Here is a 16,834-nt window from a genome sequence, read left to right on the forward strand (position 1 = left end):
GGGTCTGTGGAGCATCTTTCAACAGGTCTGTGGAGAGCTGCCAGGTCGCCTGGCCCTCCTCCTCGTTTCAGCTGCAAAGTTGTATTAAGAGCATTGAAAAACGCACCGAGCTGCTGCTCACGGATGCTCCTTTTCCGTGTGAGCAGTTGGTGATGTTGCCACAGTGATGCTCTATGCAACTGCACCGGGGAGGAGGGGGAGGAGGAGGTGGTCCACCAGAGAAACTGTTAAAAAGTTTAAGTCCGTGTGTCCTGGACTGTATTCCCCAAGCAATCTGGGTTGCTCAGGATTGCTTTGAAGCCCAGGACGGGACGGATTGTGTTCAGCGCCAGCGGTAACTGCTCCTAGCTGACCGCACGCATTGCCGGTCTGTGTCGCCGTTGAGTGCTCGGCGTGTCGGGGGGCGCGCGCCCCGCGTCCCTGCGCGTCCCTGCAGCCCCTGTAAGGGGCAGGCGCGCTCGGCGCCGCGTGGGCTGTTCCCGGCAGGTTTAGGGTCTTGCAAAAGATGCCCTTAGTCCCCTATTTAACATTCATAAGAGGGTGGGGGCACATTTGTGTGACCTGAAAAAAAAAATCCCGTTAATAAATTTGTTACCGGAGAGGAGGCCACGCCGCGGGGAGGGCAGCGCGCCCCGCAGCGCGGGCAGCCTCGGCTCGCGAGTTGTCCCCGAATCGGGTCCTTTGCGCCTCCTGCGCGGCCCTTGCGCAGCGCAGCGCAGCTCCCGGGCTATTGTCTCCGCTTCGGCTCTCTACAGGAAAGTGCGTTTCTGACGGCAAACGGCGTTAAAGCGCGCTCTGTTTTCCGCGTAACTCGCCCGTGAAGTAGCCAGCGCAGTAGGGCGCTGCGCTGCGCGGAGGGCGGGCTGCGGGGGCGGCAGTCCCGGCGCGGGCAGAGCGCTTCCCCGCGCACGTGCGGAGCGGGGCCGGTGGCGGGGGGAGGGAGGGCGGGCGCCGGCCGTGCGCGGAGGCTGCGTCCCCGCGCGGCGCGGGGGAGGGGGCAGCGCCGTCACCTGCGGGCGCGGGCGGGGCGCGGAGCGGCGCGGAGCGGCGGGGCCGGCGGTGATTGGCGGCGCGGCGCGGCGCGGCGCGGCGCTGCGCGGGGCGGGGGGGGCCGCGCGGCGCCTCAGCCCGCCTGTGCCGCTCCGCGCCGCGCCGCTCCGCGCTCCGCCGCGCTCCATGGCCCCGCGCGCCGCCCGCTGCCGCCGCCGCCGCCTGCCCAGGTGGGTCCGCGCAGCGCCGCGCAAAGTTGAGGGGGAGCGAGCGGTGCGCGGTAGCGGGGAAGGGCCGGGCCGGGGGGGCTGCGCCGCTAACTCCGCGGAAGAGCCGGCAGCAGAAGCGATGTCCGCCGCCTCGCGCGCCTTCTACTTCATCCTCCTCCTCCTCCTCTTCCCTGTTGTGCTCTGGCTTTCCCTGCTGCCTCCCTCTCGCTCCCCGCATGCCGTGGTGTGTGCATAGCAGAAGGAAAGTGCAGTGTGCTCTTTGTAACTTGGGCTGTGAAAAGTACCCGAAGAGCGCGCCTTCCCCTGCGCCTTCCGCCGCCGCGCGCCCTTCCGCGTGCGCGTCCGCGGGCCTTTGTCTGCGGGCCGGGAGCCGCGCGGCTCCCCGGACCGCGTCCGCGCTGGCGGGGCGAGCCGCCGCCGCAGCCCTCGAAAAGCGGCGGGAAGCCCACGGATGGATAAAATACCTTGTCAGGCTGAAATGCCAGGAGCTGTGAGGGCTGAATTTATTTGCCAGTCAGTTTGCCAGTGGGGAGTGAAGTGAGCGAGCTTGCTTTTTGACGTTGGCTAGTGTTACGAACTCCGGCGAAATGAATGTAACGGGATCTAAGTGTAGCTAAGTTAAGTGTCAACCCTGTAATACAGTATTTCAGTGCAAAGGAGATGGTTTTTCTAGGGTGGTGGTAGTGGGGAGGAGGGAACCCTTAGGAAGTGGGTGGTAAGTTTAGAGCAAAGTGCATATGCACTCTTCCTCTTTGGGGTTAACTCCTTCAAACCCAGCTCGTCTTAGAAAACACTGAGTGCTTCCACTTGTCCTTGTCCTCGCGGCACAGAGCAGCAAAGCAGGTCAGAAACGCGGCACGTTTGTCGTGGTGCGTGTGCCGGCGTTCGAGGCCCTACCATTTTATATTTTTAAATAAAAACAAGTTTGGTGGCAGGAAACGTGAATCATTCTAAGTGACTAAGATATGTTTATGAAAACGAAACGGTTGGATTTATTCTAACTAGGAGTGTTGAATTGCTAATTGAATTGCTGAAGTTTTTATCTAATAAAAAGTGACTTGAGTGGGCTAGCTTGCCTCTTTGCAAATAAGCTGGAATGTTAAAGTCCTTTTCATTTGGAGCAAAGTTAGTTTTCATGCCTGGAGCTTGCGGGCCCAATCCTGGACTAACTTGTGAGCGTGACATAACTGTACTCTCCAAAGTAGCGGAAACTGTGCCTGGTGAGCGAATATTGCCGGATTGGGCCCCTCATCAGTGTATCTGCTGTGCAAAGCTTTCAGGCATCTGAAATGTTTTTACATCAAGTTTGAAAGCAGTTCCCACTGCACCTATCTCTCTTTAAAGTCACATCTAAAATGCATGCTTCTATATGTGTATCTCTGTAGTGTGTGTGTCTGCTAGGTTACGAGCCGTGTCCTGTTGATCGTGCATTTATTGTAAGTAGCCGTCTAGGAAATTTCTGAAAGCAGGCAAGCCTCCCCTTTTCCTGTCCCGTGGAAAATGTGCTGCCAGGGGGCTTTGAATGATCTCGTGTGACTGCTTCCAAAAATTTCATTGATAAGGCTGCAGGGAGGAAACCCAAATCCTGCCTAAACAGAGGAGCTGCCTTGGCCTAGAAAGTGATAGAGCTGAACTGCAACCTGATTGGGCTGACACTTTATAATCAAAGTTGATTTATTGTTCATTAGTAGTGCATTAGCCCTTTCAGGCAAGGCGGTTATTTGTGTAGTGGCCTGTCAAACAAAAGACTGCTAGCACCTGTCATCCCAAACCAGGGGATAAGCGAGCAGATATTAAGATAATGCAAACAGAAAAGGCACTGGAATGAGGTAAAAGTTCTGGCCATTTCCCTTTAAGAAATAGCGTTTTCTTTACCCGGCTGATGCCTAGCGTCTCGAGGAGTTAGACCCCGAGCCGAGCGTGTTCCCCTGAACCAGCGACGAGGGCCGTCGGGATGCGGAGTCGTGGCCGCTGAGCACGGCGGAGGCGAGGAGGGAGCTTAGCTGGATAACGATCGGTGAAAGCTGGGTGCTAATACGCAAGATGCAGATGCTATTTTGTAGCCTTAATCTAATTTTGTTTGATTTTTGGTTTTAGCCCAAGAGCAAAACTGAGGCAGGCCGCCTGTTTGCTCCCTGGTCCCTTCCTCCCCTTCCCATGGACAGATGTCATGAAATGATGCTCTTACTGGCAGGGGTTAATTATATGAAAATTTGATGACATCACGGTAGAGCTGTGAGAATGTCAAAATACATCTGCTGCCGTATTCAGACATATTGCTCTGGGTTCTCCCCCCGTATCGGCTCCCCTCCCCTGCTCCGAAAGGAATGATCTCATGACATAAAACAGAAAACAACACAAGTGTCAAAAGAAAACAAAATTAGTGAACTTTTGTCTGCCACCATAGAAACGAGGATTAACTTATGTTATTCCAGAGAGTGGAATGGAGACTATCTGCATGAGGATATATAGTGTATTGTCTTCTGTGAATTTTCATTTGACAGGGATTTTGGAGGCTGTGATCTTAATTAAATCTCAACTGACTCAAATAATGCATCTAAAGGCATGCAGCGTTGCGTAACCTTGCTGAGTTGGTAAACCATAAATCATCAGAAAGCTTATGATAGGAAGGGCTGCTTTGAAAATTTTTTTTTGTTTGTTACAGTTGGGGTTTTTTTTTTTTTTTTTTTTTTTGGTCTTGTTGAACATACTGTGCCGTACTGCTGTGCCCTCCCCCCACCCCCGTTCTTTTTTAAACAGCATAATTTTTACTTAAAAGAAAAAAAAGAGGTAAGCTCTAAGACATGCTCTGACCAGTCACTCCAGCTGAACTAAGCAGAAGTCATAAATATAGTGGGATTGGCAGGGAAGAAAGGAAACGCCGGCGCTGGCTTTCTGGGGCTCTCCCTGCTAATAGGAGGGGGCCCGCGCGCCGGATCGCTCTGCTTCCCCATGATCCCTACGTGGATCTTAAAAGCGCGGCGCCCAGCACCATGCCGAAGTCGCCCCGCGGCGTGACCCGCCGGCAGCCAGCGCCGCGCCGCGGTAGCGTGTCGCGGGCCGAGCCGCTCCCAGGTGCGTGCGGCGCGGCGACCTGCCGCGCCAGCTGTGCGGGGGCCGGTGCGGGGCCGCCAGAGCCGTGGGGAGCAGCGAGAGCGGTTCCGGGTGCCGCCTTTTAACCAGGCAGCTCATACGCACTGAGGCTGCTCGCAAATCCCACATGTTATTTTCCAAAGAGCGATGCTAAACAAATTGCTGCTTCGGTGTGCAGCGCCGTGGCTTCTTTACGTATGGCTGCGTGTCCTGGTCAGCTGGAGGAAAGGTAGGGAAGGAGGGCTCTCGCGTTCCCAAGTTTGAGGAGTTGCACAGCTCTTGTGCTTCTGCGTTTCTTACGTGTTTTTTATTTTTTTATTATTTTTTTTTTCCTCCTTCAGAGCTGCTTTAGGGAACCTATGCCGGATAGATAGGGAGCTTGGACTTGCTTTATGAAAACCTTTACCAGCAACAAGATAACTTGCTGATGTTGTTTTCTCCCCTCTTTGCTAGGGAAAAGCAGTAGCAAGGGGTTTTATCAACACCTGCAAAACTAGATTGTGGGAAAGTCCTGACACCATAAGCTAAATTTGTTATTGTTTGGCAAAAGGCTTGGCTGGTTTTAAGCAGTTTGTTTGTTTTATTGAAAGCAGAACTGCATTACTGGAAACTACTTTGCTGTAGTTCGGTTAAAATATCCTGGGCTGCTTTGTTTTTAGAAGGTGCTTGCTTGCTCAGTTTTACTTTCCAGTTATAAGGAAAGGGAAAAAATGCATCATGCGTTCATCTGCAGAGCTACAGAGGCCGTGTAGAGATTTTGGAGAGAAGTGACAGTGGCAAATATCTCTTCCGCAGCATTTTTTTTTCTCTTTTTTTTTTTCTTTTTCTTTCCTTCTCAACCTTCCCAGCACAGTTTCCTCTGCTGGAAAGAGGATCTGTAGTTTGTACTGAAGTTGAATGCATGTTATTAAAAACAGACTGAATACTGAACAAATAAGTGGAATTGCTAATTATTCTTTGCACTAGTTTCGGATGGATTTGCCTTCACTGCTTGGGTAAGATGCTCTGTTATTTTGGAGGGAGACACCCCCAACCTGACAACGGTTTTTAATTTTTAAGCTTTATCTTGCCCTTAAATCTGAAACATCATTGTTCAAATAACTGAGAACAAGGTAAACCAACAACATCAAAAAGGTCGGCTTCTGTGATTTCTCAAGGGCTTGTTATTTTGTACTTTCCAATTCTATTTGATGTCTTGACAAAACAAGATGACACAAGGGAGAATACATTAAATTTTGATTTTCATCTAACCTGTTACAGTCGTGGCAGCTTAATTTCTTTTACTTTTTACTGAAGACGGCTTTTTGCACAATTACTCTAATTGCCACGCCACTTTATGAGCAGGTTTCTTTGCGGGTTCCCCATTTGCCTTGATTTTGCGAGGCGTTTTTTTGAGCGCGTGGTGACCTTTCACACGGGAGCTGGCGGGCTGGAGTGTGTCTTCATTAGAAGTAAATCAGTGAATGGCAAGATTGTCAAAGAAGCCACTGATGTTTTCTCATTAGAGTCTAATTTGCACCGTAGTGCTTAGCTGCGATGCTCAGATGTAGGTGGCTGTGATAGGTGTGAAAACCTGCACGCTTTAAGCAGATAAAGTTTACAAGGGCTGCACAGGCTGCAGTTGCGACCCGAGTGGCAACACCTAAGTGAGGTTTTAAGCAGAGCTGAAGTTGCCTTAATGCTCTTCGGCGGTTCCTCTGAGCAGCTCGCTTGGAGAAGGTGAATGCTTTTCGGTAGTCTCGCAGCTGGCCCGGCGCAGCGTCCGAAACGCCCCGGCTCCGCGGGCAGACGCTGGGCGTCCGACTCCTGGAGGAGAAGGCGGTCGGGAAGTGAGGAGGGGGCTGCTCATCCCCTCGAAACGTGGCCGGGGGGGCTGCGCGTCGCCTTCTGGTTTGTAAATCTGACATCGAAGAGAGTCCCTCTGTGTGACACCTCTCCTTTTTGTTCGCATAAAATTCTAGGCGTATTAAATGTTGCTGATTCAATCACAGTCTTTTATTATTTAATTAAGCTCCCCTTAATGTATTAATGAATTAATACACAAATGTAGGGAGTCTGACATGATGATCATTCTCAGTATATTAAAGATGTTTGGGAGAGAGAAGGTTTCAAGGGGTTTTCAAGGGCGACGAGGGCATTTTGGATGTTTCTGGACAGCATTGCTTTTGGTTTGTTTGAGGGTTTTTTGGCAGAATATGTTGCTCTAACGTTTCCTTTCCTAAACTTAAGAAGAAATACCTTTTTTTTTTTTTTTTTTTTTACATTTTTTTTCTTAACTGAATCATTATAAAATATCAGCACTGTGGAGAATCATGTACAGCAGGTTATAATTTTTCTTTTCATGTTGGTGGAGCGGGAAACAAAAATGATAACTTTTTTAAATGTAAAAAATGATGATGGTAATCTTGAGGCTGCAATCTCACGCTGCTTATTAAATGAGTATTTGGTTGCTTGCATTCAGTTTTAGTCTGTATTTGACAAATGTTAGATGTAGAAAGGATTTAATTTATGTAAACTTTATATTTTTATGCAAATTAAATGGGTATTTATTATAGCTGAAACAATTATCCTGGCACTTAGTGAGAAGCCTGGTATGCATGAGAAGTGGTAGATAAGATCAGATGTTTCATTCTGTAAACAAATATGAAAATACTCCATTTTTCTCCTGAGCTAGGAAAGAATAGCGAAGGCAGCAGGCATCCTAGCACATACCCAGGAATGTCAGAATCGCCTCCGTTACTGGGATCTCCAGGTCGAAGGCAGATCTTTCCTGCTGATAAAGTGCAATGAACAGAATTATAATAATAAAATGCTGATTTAATTTTAAGGAGGGATTTTTTCCCCCCTCTCTTTTAGTGGGGAGCTGCACTGTTAGGGAGAGAGCAGTTATGCTGATGACTGACTGTTTAGCTGATTTTACGTTAATATAATGAGCATTACCTGTCCTAATGTGTTGTGCAGTATTGTGGCAAGATAGCCGGGTCTAAAAGTGAGGTTCCATTTTGCGCAGTGAAACGGAATTACGGTTTGCACGTGCGCAGTCCTGACCGTGGCGCGTTCTGCTGTCGATCTGGAGAGCGCGGAGTTGTGTCGGAGGTGCTTTCGGCTTGGGCTGGGCGCGGGTCCTCTCGCGGTGCGTTTCGCTCCGCGGGGCTTGCTGCGCTTCGCGGCTGCGTGCTTTCGGCGGGCCGCTCCGTCCCTGGGTTGTCCTGTCCCGTGGCAGGAGCGGAGCTGTTCCGCATTATTTTGGCTGAGATTTCCTACGTTTCAGTTGCTTTGCCCGTAGCCACGTTCCAATCAGGCAGCTCAAATCAACTGGTTTTTGCCTCGCCGTATCTATTTTTCATGTAGCCCGGTATTTTTAACTGTTCCTCAGCCACTCGTGATTTCTGGGTTATGTTTTGCTCCGTTCAACTTTTCTCGCAAAACCTTTAAATGAAGATTTTTTTTTTCTTTTGGGGGGAGGGGGTAGAAATCCTGCGTAGCTGGTATGAGAAGTTAACCGAAATTGCGTTTGAGCTGGCAGGAGAGAAGGGCTTTCTGGCAGGGCTGTGCTTTGTGAGTCAGGGAAGTCCTTCCCGTCCTCCGTGGCTGCCTGCTAACAGTTAACAAGGCTGCAACCGTCTCCAGCAACGCGGCACAGGGTGGGAAAATAGCGTTTCCCCCCCCTCCACTTCATACAAGATTAAACTGCTTGAAATTATTCAGCTGGTGTTTAATTACATTAATATCGGTGGGAAGGGGGGAATGCAGATGATCAGCTAGGTGTGCTAGCGGGAGCGGAGAGGCGTCGCTGCCGCGGCTCCTGCTCGGCCGCGTCCGGAGCAGCCCGGAGCCTCCGCGACCTTCCCGGCCGCGTCAGCAGGTCCGTACTGGTACCGATGCGAAAGCCAAATTGCAGCTGTATTTTTGCCTTTGCTGCCAGGTTTACGTGCAGTCCCCACCCTACTGCCATCAGTCAGCAGTACCAGGAGCGCTTCGTTAATCCCATCAGTAACAGCAATCGTGTTTCGCGCAGAAAACAGAAATAAACGTCTCAAAAAAAAAAAAAAAAAAAAAATCTGATTTCTGTTGTGCATGCTAAGTTAGCATTCCTTAAATATATTTCCAAGTGCTTTAATTTGAACTTCAACTCCCTGAAGGCAGTAAGACAGAATTATTCTAGTCCTGCATAAACTGCCTCCTGTGATTCATCGTTAACTCATAAAACACGCTCGCTTTCGTGTACTTAAACAGTTAAGCAATTTTTAAAGTTGGTTTGTAATTTTTTTTGGCAACACGTTTGAGTTGACATCTGAGAGATAGAAATCTAGAATTAATTTCTAGCCCTCAGTTTAGGTTTCACTTACTATCAGGCAAAATATCAGAAATAAATATTTTTTATCTAACGTAATGTAAAGTATATTGCGCAGTATCTAAAATAAAGTTTAGTTTTGACTGAATACCCTCAAAAAGGGACCCATAAATATTAGAGAGCTGTAGTTAAGAACTTACATGACTGTTTTAAATACTATTGATTTAAACCACTGGCTAGATTTTATGAATCAAAGTGTAATTTCCAAGCTTTGGCTATATTTCTCGACGCTAAAGCACTCTCTCTTGTGTGCCTTTAGCAGCTTTCCAGACATTCAACACGGGATTAAATGATAGTAGTTACAATGATCAATAGGTTAAGACCGGTACAATCACTCTTACCGCTAATGACCTCGGTAGTAATGGGTAATAAAGTGTGGGCTGTAATAGCCTATTGCGGGTGCTGCCTGCCCTTTGAGTCCCAGTATTGCTGGGGACTAGCTACGTGGAAACGTGGGACGTTGGGAGTTACGAGAGTGGACACAGAGGCCGTAATTCTTAACTGTTTAAAGTCCTTCAGCAGTGCGTGTGCACACGCGCGTGCTTGGGTTTTGCACGTGGTAGCTTTTGGTTGGGTTGAAGTTGTTTGCAGAAGGCTTCCGTAAGGTATCTTCACGGCAAGCTGAAGCACAGACTTTGGGTAAATCTGGCCATTTCTGTATTTATAAATTGAAGGCAGGGCCGCCTTTGGAGGCACAGATGTGGTGAGAGAATGTGTTTTCACATGGCGAAAGTATGTTGAATGGATCAACACGATCCTCTTCCCCAAGCGTGTCTTTTGTATGTGTGTGTGTGTGTATGTGTATATATATATATATATATATATATTTTTTTTTTCTTACTGGTTAAGTGCTTCTATTTTGCGAAGAGCACGCAGTTCGGAGATTCTTCACCAAAAGGTTCATGGCCAGTTTTCAAAGGTAGGGCCAAACGCCCAGGTCTATCCCGAGATGAAAGCGCGAGGGGGGTTGCCTGCGCGTAGCCCACGGCGGAGCATGGCCCTTCTCCGTGTTAATCAGCAGCGTGTAGGGCTTGCAGCACCCCACCCTATTCCTGTCTGCGTCCCCGGCTGTCGTCATAAATCTGACTGAAGAGTGTTTGTGTTGTATATCATCCAAGAATGGCACAGAAAACACACTTAAGCACGCTTCCTCTCCTGTTTGCTCGGTCCAACGTCAGTGAAAGGTAGTGCGAACCCGAGGGTAAAGCAAACCTCTCTGGGCATGGGAATAGCGAAGGTGAGTCACGCTTAAGGGCAGAGCTGGTGACTGCACTATTTAATTAAATAATTGGCTGCTCCAGAAAAGTTTTTCAAAAGACTTGGGATTAAGATATTCTGAATTAGTGGGATTACCCACCCTGATGACTCAATGTCCTCGCCTCGGAGCGCGTCCCGCTTGACGAGGCAGCGGTGTATCGCGGGGGCTCGCTGGTGTTTCCCCTGCAGAAGCGCACAAAACCCGCCGGCCCGGCCCCGGCGAGAGCGGCCAGCACCTTTGGTGGGGCTGGAGTTTGACCCGTAATTAAGTCTCGATTTTTTTGCAAGGCTTCGCACCTGGCTGCCCGGCTGTGGACCACCTTGGACGTGTGGCAACGCACTGTGATGCTGAGGTATCGCAGAGGACCTCGCAGTGCTTGCGTTAGAGGGGGGTCAGAAGCGTGCAAGACTTAGCTCCCCCCCCCCAATAACTGTTTTCCAAGCAGTGTCTGGCCCTGGCACACAACATGTACACAACAACATGGGAAGCTGTGCAGCGTACATGAATCTGACCTTCAGGAACCATTTTTAGTTCATCAAAATTAGTGATGCTGAGAAATCAGGACATCAGTGCATAATGACTGTGAAATTAGGAATGAGAGCTTGCTATGCAAATGACAGGACAAATCATGTGAAAAAGTCAAGATAAACTGCATATTAAGACATTATGTTACATAAAATTAATACTGCATTTCTCACTTGCTTATTACTACACTGGAAGATTTTTTTAAACTCTTTTATCTTCTGATCAGCTATTGTCTACTGATTTTTTAAAAAGTGGTGCACAGAAAAAGTGCTAAACATATTATTATCTTTTATTGTAATACATGAGATGACAGGAGATCCTTTTTAGCAAAGTATATCCTTTACTGCTTTTAGTTTTGTGCTGTCACATATTTGATTTGAAACTATAGAAAAGTAAGGTGCTTAAATATTACTGTTAAAACTCATACGGGTTTTGTCTTTCCCTCTATTGTTTTTTTCTTCCTTTTCTTTTCCTTTTTTGGGGTGGAGGGTAGAGGGGTGGGTTTCTAGAGAAATAGTCTTCTTGCATTACTAGGACTGACAAAATGGTTCTCATGTAGTCTGCAAATTAAACACAAGTGCAGTGATTATTTTGAATAGCTAAATTACATTCTAGAAAGCTTGCAGAATTCATAGCATTGTCATTAGGTATCCGCTTGAATACAATTTGTGTAACCTTGGCCAAGACAGCCTGTCATTTTAATGTCAGTGTTTTATCTGAACAAGACATCATCCTTTCAGATACAGTGTACAGGTTCCTTGCAAAGATGCCCGTGCAGAAACGTGTTAACAGTTGCAAATATGAAATGCTATCAAGTTCATCACTGTAGCTGTTTGTCACTGAAATGTCATGGAAAGCGGCTTTTAATGGTATCTCACATAATATGAAAGAATTGAAGACATCTGTATGCTGGGTGAATATGGAATGGTAAAGACGTCGTAGTCGGGCCTTTCTGTTAAAATTGCACAGGAGTATAGTACCGTTACTCACATCACGGAGCCTTCCTCCAGTTTGCGTAAAAACCTGTCGTGATCGGGTGTAGACCTCATCAGCGCGGGATACGCGGCTGTCGGGGTCTTGCCCGGCAGGGCGGGGTTTTGTGGGGGGGGGAAGGACCGCGTCTCGTTAAAACAAATACATCTGAACAGGTTTTACTGTGCTGCTTTCTTTAAAGTATTTCCCTCGCAACGCCGTTCAGCAGGAAGGGAGCTGAGCCGCTGAGGAAGCGGGGTCGGTACGCGGGCGCTTGCTGCAGCGGGCGCTGGGGACCCGCTGGCCTGGGGCGGCTCTGGGCTTAGGGGTGCGCGGGCGAGGCGCCGGGGCTGCGGGCCGCCTTTCCTGACTTGCCCTCTGCTCTCTGCTCGCGCTCCAGGTTCCCGTGTCGGTGGCTATGATGACACCTCAAGTGATCACTCCCCAGCAAATGCAGCAGATCCTCCAGCAACAAGTGCTAACGCCCCAGCAACTCCAAGTCCTGCTCCAGCAGCAGCAGGCACTCATGCTTCAACAGGTAACTGTTTCCTTAACAGCTGCCGCCGCGGCCCTGGCGGATGCCGGAGGGCTTCGTCGCCCGCGGTGTTCCTGGAGGGAAAGGCCGCCGAGGTCTCGAGGTCCCTACCTGGCTCGTCGTGCGAAGGAAGGCACTGACTGCTCTCCTGTTTTCCAAGCCAGAAATAGCCTCTAGAAATGACCGCAGGGAACAGTGTGAGGAGCATTTCCACGATCAGCTAAATAATCGAGATGCATGTAGAAGCGTTGGGATTTCAGCAAATGTCCCCGTTGCTTTTACCTGCATCCCCCAGAAAGTGTGATGCACCCTGGTTAATTGGAATAAAGAAGGTAGTAGAGGGGTACTCTACGTTTTAGACCTTGTTACATCCATCTGGACCTGCAAAGGGCTATTGAAATGGTGGCAATAAAAGTTGAGGAGCTTTGCCAGCCCTGATCCGTTTAATTTTAGCCAGCGTTCACTCTGCAGCACGTTGGTCTTTCTCAGTGCCCCGTTCCAATGCCTGGTCCTCTTTTCCAGCTACAGGTTGCTACCGACAAAGTACAGTTTTGAGGCTGTTATCTTAGTGTCCGGCATAACACGGCTTCGTTAATTCCAGGCTGATGTGAGCGTCCACTGTAAACTGACCTTGGGTCCTCCTCCCGTGCTGCCGCGCTCCCCCCGGCCGGCCGGAGGGATGCCGGGACGGCGTACGTCTGGGGAGCGGGGAGGAGGAGAGTCCTTCCCAGGATGTCTGTGCATGTATTGAACAACATTTAATACAGCCAAACCCTATCATTTAGAAAGCGTGTATGTATCACAACAGAGATTCGCTGGGCTCCCAGCAAGGGCATTTTGGCTTTGTTGTTACAATCAAAGGTCATTCTGTGCCTTATTTTAATTAGTTTGTGTAGAAAACGGTATGTTTTTCATCAGTTCATTTTGGAGATTACTTTTCAAACGATAATGCCAAGAATAGTCAGTGTGCACTGAATTTATTGTCGAGTTTCAAACTAAAGGTCAGACCATTACAGATAAAAGGATGCTATTTTTCAAATCACAGTTTGTGTATTACACCAAAAGGGACACTGAATTGGCTCTCTACTTTGTTACTTACCATCTCTCCTTTTCTTTGTAGCAGCAGCTTCAAGAGTTTTATAAGAAACAACAAGAACAGTTGCAGCTTCAACTTTTACAGCAGCAACATGCTGGAAAACAGCCTAAAGAGGTACAGACAATACCCATTTTACTTTCAAACCACAGATCCCAGAGGACTGTCTCGTAGCTATTAAACTGTCATTCATCTTATAAATGATTGCACAACTGCACTGACTCTATCAGGTCTCGGCTTTCAGATTTAGAGTTATTGTCCTGTTGTTGCCTTTACTTTTCTGTGCTTTCCATTTGCTCGCTGCCACGTATTTTATAGTGGGGGACCATGCCTTGAAGCTCGGTGTGAGCGTTGGAACAAGCATCTAGACTAGTATCTTGGGAGAGTGTTTTTGGAAGCTACGGTATAAAGGGGAGGGGGTGGGAAGCAGGCCCAGGTGCGGTGCTGTGCTCTCTAAAGAGGCGAAATTCCAAGCGGTTTTGAGTTCGGACTTGCCATCTGCAGCCGGCGAGGCTGATGGCACGCTCTTCGCGGCGCTGGCTTAGCAGGAGGACTGTGCTGAAGCAACGTTTGTTGCGACACCGGCAAGCATGCCACGTTGCGCCGGCGCGGCTGCACCCATGGGTGCAATGGGACAGGACGGGGGTGGTTCCTGCCTCCGCTTTGAATGCGCTCGTCCAAGCACCTGCCACGTTCTAACTTTGTAGAGTTTGGTGTGCTTAAACTTAAACGTGAGCGTAAGTAGAGTGAAATTAAGGCACCAAGTCCACCCCTGCAGTGACAAGAAGACTGTCTGAAGACTTCTGGCAGCAGTGCTGGCTTGGGGAGATCCTAGAAAGCCACTGCTCGGCACGAGGTGCTGCGTGGTGCCCTGGGGTAGCGCTAGCGGTTGAGCCTCAGTTGGTCATCACGGTGCTCGACGTACTCCTAAATACAGTCGGGCCAATTTTTCACCCCCAAAATTTTGGCAAGTGGTGCCACCTGTGCCAAGTTGCGACCCGGAATGAATTTTTTCCAGCTGAGTTATAAACCCCTGAAAATAGGGGTTTATAATGGAAACGCTGACACAACCTTAACCATAGCGCGCTTACGGGCGCCACTATAATAAAAAGGGAACAGATTAAAAAGTGTCTAAAATGTAAATCTAAAGGACTAACAGTAATTAAAATGGAAATGGCACAGGGAGGGAAGGCATGTAATTGTGAGATATCACTGTGCAGAATGCTCTCAGCTTTGTTTTGCTGGCTGTTTTTCTAATTCAGTAGGGCTTACTCATCAGTGGCAGTTCAATGCGCGTTAATGACTCTGGGATGCAGGCATCACTCTGGACAAAGAAATGATTATTGTGCGGTCAAAAGAAGTTCAAAGACAAGAAGGGAATTTCAGTTTTTTCCTTAGAGATCCACATTCAAGAGCATATAAATTAAGCCAAATGTTAAAAACCACAGTCTGAAAGCTGACTTCAAAGTCACAACTCTCTAATTAATGAACTGCGAGCTTCAGTTTGGACAAGTCGTGGTTTGATGCGCCCATAAATCAACATGACAGGTCTGTTTCACAGTCGCAGACAGCGCTTGTCATTGAGTCACATCAGATGTAAACACAGCAGAAAAAAGAGGGAATATGAAGGAGGTGCAATTGATCAACAGAATTGGTAAAAACCCACTTTTGAAACGCATTATGCATGATCACAGGAAATGGCGATAGCCTCAAGAGGCTTTCTCCTTCTGCTGTTGCTTTTTTGAATCAGATTTCTAACAGCCTTCAAAAGGGAGAATAAGAATTATGGAGCTTCTCCCCTGTGGCTGGCAGGCAATAACCCCCTGTTGTTATTTTGTGCTTCTTTCTTTTCAAAGGCGTCAAAATTTAGTTTTTTAAAGATCTTTAACTCTATATTTGAAGACAAACAATAAAGGGCTGCCACTGTCATTCTTATCAGTTACCAGGGATTGTATTTTTTCTTTCTGTTGCCACTTCTTATTAACCTCTTATTTGGTCTATTAGACATAGTTTTGAATGCAAGCCTGCATGCTGGGAGAACATGAAAGTTCAGATGAGCTCAGAGGGCAGATAAAGAAATTTGAAGGGGAAAGTTACACAGCAGAATGAACGATAAAAGTTAACTCTCCTAAATTGCTGTTGTCAGACAGGAGAGCAGCTCGGACACAAAGATGATGGCTGGGCGCTTAAAGGGGGCAAAAAAAAAAATACTTTGCGCTTAAAAGGGCGAGGAGGGAAGTCGGACAATGTGGTGGCATTTCAGTATCTCGCGCGCCGCGGCCGCGCTTCTGACGGCACCCTCGCGAAAGCGCCGCGAGGAAGGGCTCCTTCCCGGTGCAAGAGGAGTGTTTGAACGCGAGAGCTGCGAAGAGAGCAGAGCACCAGGCCTTAGCTTTTGCTGCTAGATTTTTTTTTTTTTTTTTTTTTTTTTGCGGGAAGGGGGCTGTTTTTGACAGGGCGTTCCCCCCCCCCCCGCCGCCCGGGCTCCTTCTCCAGAGTTACGGAGGTTACTCGTGCTAAATTAGCATGCAATCGATGGCTCGTTTTGTGTTTCTTTTTTTTTTATTATTATTATTACTATTTTTATTACGATCCCCCCCCCCCCCCTCCGCGTATGAAGACCGGCCGCAGGGCCACGTGCGGAGCGCCCGTGCGCGGCGGGCGCGCGGTGGGCAGGCGGAGCGGGGCTGCGGAGGGGAGCCGCGGCCGCCGGCTCTGCCCCGCGTCCTTGGCAGGGAGGCGGCGTGCCGGGATTAGTTTTATTTAAAAGCAGCAGCAGAATCCCGCTTTGTGCATTCGGGTTGCCCTAAGTGCATTGTTTTTTGGGAGAAGAAAAAAAAAAAGATAAATAAAAAAGGGCCGTTTGTCCTCCAGCAGTTATGACAGTTTATGTTAGGCAGTAGGGAGTAACCTAAGAAAGGAAAACAGACCTTTGACAGAAGCTTTAGGGAGGGGATCAAAAATGCAAGTTTTATCAGGATATTTCAGCATTTTAACGCTGACTACTGACCTGACAACAGGACTGCACGGAGACCTTTTTTGTATGCATTCAATTGCGAGAAGTAAACAAACTGACTTGTATCCTGTGTTTGGTAACTGGGTGGGGAGCGCAGTTTGGCAGCGGGTGTTGCTTTTAAATTCTTTCTCGGACAATGGGCCTTGTATACTTTTATATCCTGGCTTTTCAAAGTAGGGAGCGTTCAGGAGCTTTTCTTAGGATAGCAGGGAAGACGACCAAGGGGGCATCAGTCAATTTATATTAAGGTTTTTCTTTTTTTAATGCTAACTTTACTCTCAGATGGCAAGCAATTAAAGCAGGCATTACTGTAACCAGATTTTTTAATCTAATTGCGTATGTATATACATGTATGTGTATATATACCTATGTAAAGATTTTTTGAGAACTGGTATCTGCAGAGGCCAACATTACTTTAACTCTTAATACACTTGTCACTGTGGTTTGCATTCATCGGCTACTGCTGGAAGTGCCTGTAACAACTGGATCTGCCTGCGCAAGCTGGTGTAAGGAAATGAAAACTCTCTGAGTTTCAGTACATCTAAAGGCTTATTTGTTTAACTGTGTTCGTGATATGGATTTTCTTTAAGATAAATTAATTTTCCTGTTGGTACAATAATAGGTACACAGTTGGTTGCAGTACTGAGATTGATGGGGCTTGGCAGTGTGAAAACAACTGTTTAAGGATTTTAATAAAAGTAATTTCCATTGCCCTTAGTTTTCCCCGATAGACTTCTCCCCCCCCCCCCAAAAAAAACCACGATTACG

General features: G+C 48.1%; 1 protein-coding gene across 12 annotated transcripts in view; it reads left to right on the forward strand.

Annotated features, from left to right (window-relative positions):
• FOXP1 (forkhead box P1) overlaps positions 1 to 16,834 on the forward strand; it is a 370,707-nt gene that overhangs the window by 287,432 nt on the left and 66,441 nt on the right. For 8 of the 12 annotated variants that reach the window (XM_062585701.1, XM_062585707.1, XM_062585705.1 and 5 more), the window contains 2 exons: positions 11,823 to 11,960; positions 13,078 to 13,167. In XM_062585701.1, the coding sequence (XP_062441685.1) occupies positions 11,823 to 11,960; positions 13,078 to 13,167 (228 nt within the window). Of the gene's footprint in view, positions 1 to 1,173; positions 1,221 to 11,822; positions 11,961 to 13,077; positions 13,168 to 16,834 lie in introns of those variants that run through there. The other 4 variants (XM_062585713.1, XM_062585712.1, XM_062585706.1 and 1 more) reach the window with 2 other exon arrangements.

The sequence above is a fragment of the Rhea pennata genome, chromosome 12 (genome assembly GCF_028389875.1).
Source record: "Rhea pennata isolate bPtePen1 chromosome 12, bPtePen1.pri, whole genome shotgun sequence".
Taxonomy (NCBI): domain Eukaryota; kingdom Metazoa; phylum Chordata; class Aves; order Rheiformes; family Rheidae; genus Rhea; species Rhea pennata.